The sequence below is a fragment of the Homarus americanus genome, unplaced genomic scaffold (genome assembly GCF_018991925.1).
Source record: "Homarus americanus isolate GMGI-L3 unplaced genomic scaffold, GMGI_Hamer_2.0 scaffold19318, whole genome shotgun sequence".
NCBI classification, from domain to species: domain Eukaryota; kingdom Metazoa; phylum Arthropoda; class Malacostraca; order Decapoda; family Nephropidae; genus Homarus; species Homarus americanus.
Window position 1 is genome coordinate 3,035,558 of NW_024732238.1, and position 4,158 is coordinate 3,039,715.

A 4,158-nucleotide genomic window follows, 5' to 3' on the forward strand; every position below is an offset into this window, starting at 1 on the left:
TATTAGTGTTATTATTGTTGTTGTTGTTGTTTTTGTTAGTGTTGTTGTCTTTATTATTATTATTATTATTATTATTATTATTATTATTATTATTATTATTATTGTTGTTGTTGTTGTTGTTGTTGTTGTTGTTGTTGTTGTTGTTGTTGTTGTTGTTGTTGTTGTTGTTGTTGTTGTTGTTGTTGTTGTTGTTGTTGTTGTTGTTGTTGTTGTTGTTGTTGTTGTCACTGTTATTATTCTTATTATTATTATTCATCTCATAACTAATCTATAAATTAGGATAATAAAACATATAAACGTAGTCGTGTGTGTGTGTGTGTTTGTGTGTGTGTGTGTGTTTGTGTGTGTGTGTGCGTGTGTGTGCTTGTTTGTGTGTGTGTGTGTGTGTGTGTGTGTGTGTGTGTGTTTGTGTGTGTGTGTGTGTGTGTGTGTGTGTGTGTGTGTGTGTGTGTTGTTTGTGTGTGTGTGTGTGTGGTCAGATTTTACAGTCAGCCTCAGATTACAAAGATTTCTTTGGCCAGAATAAAATCCGTAGAAACTGTGTGAGTAAAATTGTACCTTCTGGTGAACCCTTGTGGCTCTCTCTCCCTCTCTCTTTCTTTTTCTCTCTCTTCCTCCCTTTCACCACCCTCTCTCTCTCTTGCTCTCTTCCTCCCTACCAATATCAATATTCTCACTCTTTCTTTAGCTCCTTTCAACCACCTCTGTCTCTCTCTCCTCTCCTAGTCCCCTTAGCTCTCTCTCTCCTACAACACAGTCCAGTCTTTGACGATGGAAATGTTGGCAGCTGTTGGCAGGACTATTAACACCTACTTCTAGAGAGTTGTAATGTGCTGTTATTATTGACGACTAAAGTAAAAGTAATATATGTAGTAATAAAATAAAGTATTACATTATAACATCAACCATCACCTGTTTCACTAATGAGTCAGGTGATGGTGATTCGTGTGCAGTAGTTAGGTTTAGGTTTAAGTAGTTATTAATGTCGTATGCATAAATGATCCTCAAATAACTTCATCGTAAATTGGTAAGGAGTTTTTAATCCCAGGACGGTCATATTTACCTCTCAAATATTCTGGATTTCCTAAACAATTTCCTCGTTACTAATTGCAATATATATTTTTTTTTCTATTTTTTTTTTTTTTTTGCTTTTTTCTCATAATTCGTCAATTTTATGTTTGATTCACGTCCTCGAGTAGAGACGTTAACTGTGATAATCTTTTTCTTCTCCTTCAGGTTTTAATTATCCTCCTTTAGGTTATAATTGTCCTCCTTCAGGTTGTATTTCTCCTCCTTCAGGTTGTAATTATCCTCCTTTAGGTTGTAATTATCGTCCTTCAGGCTGTAATTATCGTCCTTCAGGTTGTAATTATCCTCCTTCAGGTTGTAATTATCCTCCTTCAGGTTGTAATTATCCTCCTTCAGGTTGTAATTATCCTCCTTCAGGTTGTAATTATCCTCCTTTAGGTTGTAATTATCGTCCTTCAGGCTGTAATTATCGTCCTTCAGGTTGTAATTATCCTCCTTCAGGTTGTAATTATCCTCCTTCAGGTTGTAATTATCCTCCTTCAGGTTGTAATGTGAAATGTAAATGCGTTTTCCTCAAGAGCCAAGTTCCTCCTCTTCCTTCACCTTCAGAAAATGTTCGAGTCAGCAGAAGTTAAATAATCATTAAAGTTTGGATTCTTCCCCAAATACTCACAAGACCTCCGAGAATCTTATCATTCACATACACGAACGTAAACTCCTCCTCCAGGGCGGCGGGAAGAAGCTTAAGCTCTTCAACTCGAGGAACAGTCACACACACACACACACACACAAACAATACCTCACGTGGTTATTGTGCCTCGACGTAGCTACTTGTACTAGACGTAGCTACTTATGTGTCTTACTGTATAGTGTAGAGAATATTTAAGGAACCAAAAGCCTGGATTTTTGTTTACATTCTGCAGTCAAGTGACCTTCTTGAAGAGATTGTGTTTTCCTCCTCCCGCCTCCTTACTTCCCGCGTTCGGTTGTGTCAATACCTTAATTAGGTACGGGAGTGTAAACGACCGTAAAATGTAAACACACTCAGATCTGGACGTAACAGTGGTGTGGGTTCGTTAGTGGTTATCATAGATTTTTCTTATGTTTATTTTAAGATATTTCAGTGGGATTTATATGTACTGTATGTGATGGTACTAAGATCACCTGAAGATTAGCCACCCTAGTTTTTTTTCACTACAAGATTAACCTAACCTAGCCTAACCTAACCTAACCTAGCCTAACCTAACTTAACCTAACCTAACCTAACCTAACCTAACCTAACTTAACCTAAGCCCCATGTAGTGTTAGAATATCTTAATCATCAGGTGAAATAAGCTAGAGTGACTAATGTTCAGGTGATCCCGATATTAATTGGATTATTGTATCGTTTATTTATCATCAATATTCACTAATGATGATTAAAATAATTACCTGAACTTTTAATTATCTCTTTATACCTGTATAAATATTTTAATTTACTGATACCTGTTGCAATTTTTATGCCAATAAGTCATAATGATAATTGGAAGTTTAAAGTCTGATGGAATTCTCGGAGATGAAAATATAGCCACAGCAGGTATAGCCACATCAAGTATAGCCACAGCAGGTATAGCCACAGCAGGTATAGCCACAGCAGGTATAGCCACATGAAGTATAGCCACATGAAATATAGCCACATGAAGTATAGCCACATGAAGTATAGCCACATGAAGTATAGCCACGAAGTATAGCCACATCAAGTATAGCCACATCAAGTATAGCCACGAGAAATGAATACCATGAAGAAACAAAGATACCAAGAAGTATAGCCACATGAAATATAGCCACATGAAGTATAGCCACATGAAGTATAGCCACATGAAGTATAGCCACATCAAGTATAGCCACATCAAGTATAGCCACATCAAGTATAGCCACACCAGACACAGCTACTTTAAGAGTTGTATCGGCAGCGCAATATTTTATTTGTCCCAGTAACAAGATTTAGCATAGGTGGTGCGTGTGTGTGTGTGTGTGTGTGTGTGTGTGTGTGTGTGTGTGTGTGTGTGTGTGATGTAAATCCTATGTTGACTCTTCATAAGACGAGAGAGAGCTTATTATGCCAGCGTCGTAAAGTGTGTGACTAGTGTGTAGGCTAACACAAGCCGGGGGAGGTGGTAATCTGTGTCCATCATACTTAACATACTTGAGAAGGAGTTTACCTGCAACACCACAACACCTGTTTTTGTCAACACTGCTGCAGCCGTCACCAAGTACTCTGGATGTTTGGAGGCTGAGTTCACTTCCTTGTTTAAGTTTTATAATGGAGGAATTTACACGGCTGTGCTAACTTGTACACGCGATCTTGTCCTTTTTTTATAAGTGAACTGATAATAAAAACGAATTACATGAAAATAAACCATCCTAACGCTAACCTAACCTACCATTTCCTAATCTAACCCACCTTTTCTCATTCTAACTTAACCTAACCTACTGGTAACGGAATCTAATCGAACTTAACCTAATATTAACCGAACCTAACTTAAACTAACCTAATGCTTACAGAATCTAACCTAACGTAACTTAACCTAATGCTAACCGAATCTAACTTAACATAACATAACATAACCTAACCTAAAAAAGTTAACATCATCATATGTGTACTTTTAACTCTTTAACATGTACTGTATTTCAACCCTTACAGACACATCTTCAGAGAGGATCGAACTATCTTGCCCCGAGATTGAGTTAGAAGTCATAATTTTCTCAAAGGAATAGCCATCAACCTGCATCTATTACTGACAATTATAAAGTTTCACGTAAGTTATGCATACATTTTTGGAAAAGAGAGAGAGAGACCATAACACATAACATGTAACCAATTAAACTTATCTCTCTCTCTCTCTCTCTCTCTCTCTCTCTCCCAACTAACACATTGCCACAGTATCCTATATAGATGACACGAGTGTTAATTAAAGGTTACATAGCAATTAACTCCACCTAACTGAGATATTTAGGATGAAAGAGAGAGGCAATAACGAGAGCAATAACGAAGGTTCGCTATATCGTCAACAGAGCGTGATAATGAACCTGTGTAGTGTGGACGATATTGTGTAGTATGTCCATCAGGAATTAGTTGTGTCTATATTG

The 4,158-nt window shown here is 37.2% G+C and overlaps 1 protein-coding gene across 1 annotated transcript; it reads right to left on the reverse strand.

Moving 5' to 3' along the window:
- Positions 1-1,239: 1,239 nt before the first annotated feature.
- LOC121868210 (uncharacterized protein PFA0635c-like) lies at positions 1,240-3,800 on the reverse strand. Its single transcript, XM_042368522.1, has 2 exons — positions 3,711-3,800; positions 1,240-1,566 (listed from the first exon to the last, which is right to left on the reverse strand). The coding sequence occupies exons 1-2, from the start codon at positions 3,798-3,800 to the stop codon at positions 1,240-1,242; spliced, it is 417 nt and encodes a 138-aa protein (XP_042224456.1).
- Positions 3,801-4,158: the final 358 nt, after the last annotated feature.

Excerpts from the sequence above, each read along its gene's own strand:
- LOC121868210 (XM_042368522.1), bottom strand. The coding sequence starts at position 3,800 with ATGCAGGTTGATGGCTATTCCTTTGAGAAAATTATGACTTCTAACTCA. Across the intron at positions 1,567-3,710 it reads TCCTCTCTGAAGATGTGTCT|GAGGATAATTACAACCTGAA; the intron begins GTAAGGGTTGAA and ends TACAACCTGAAG.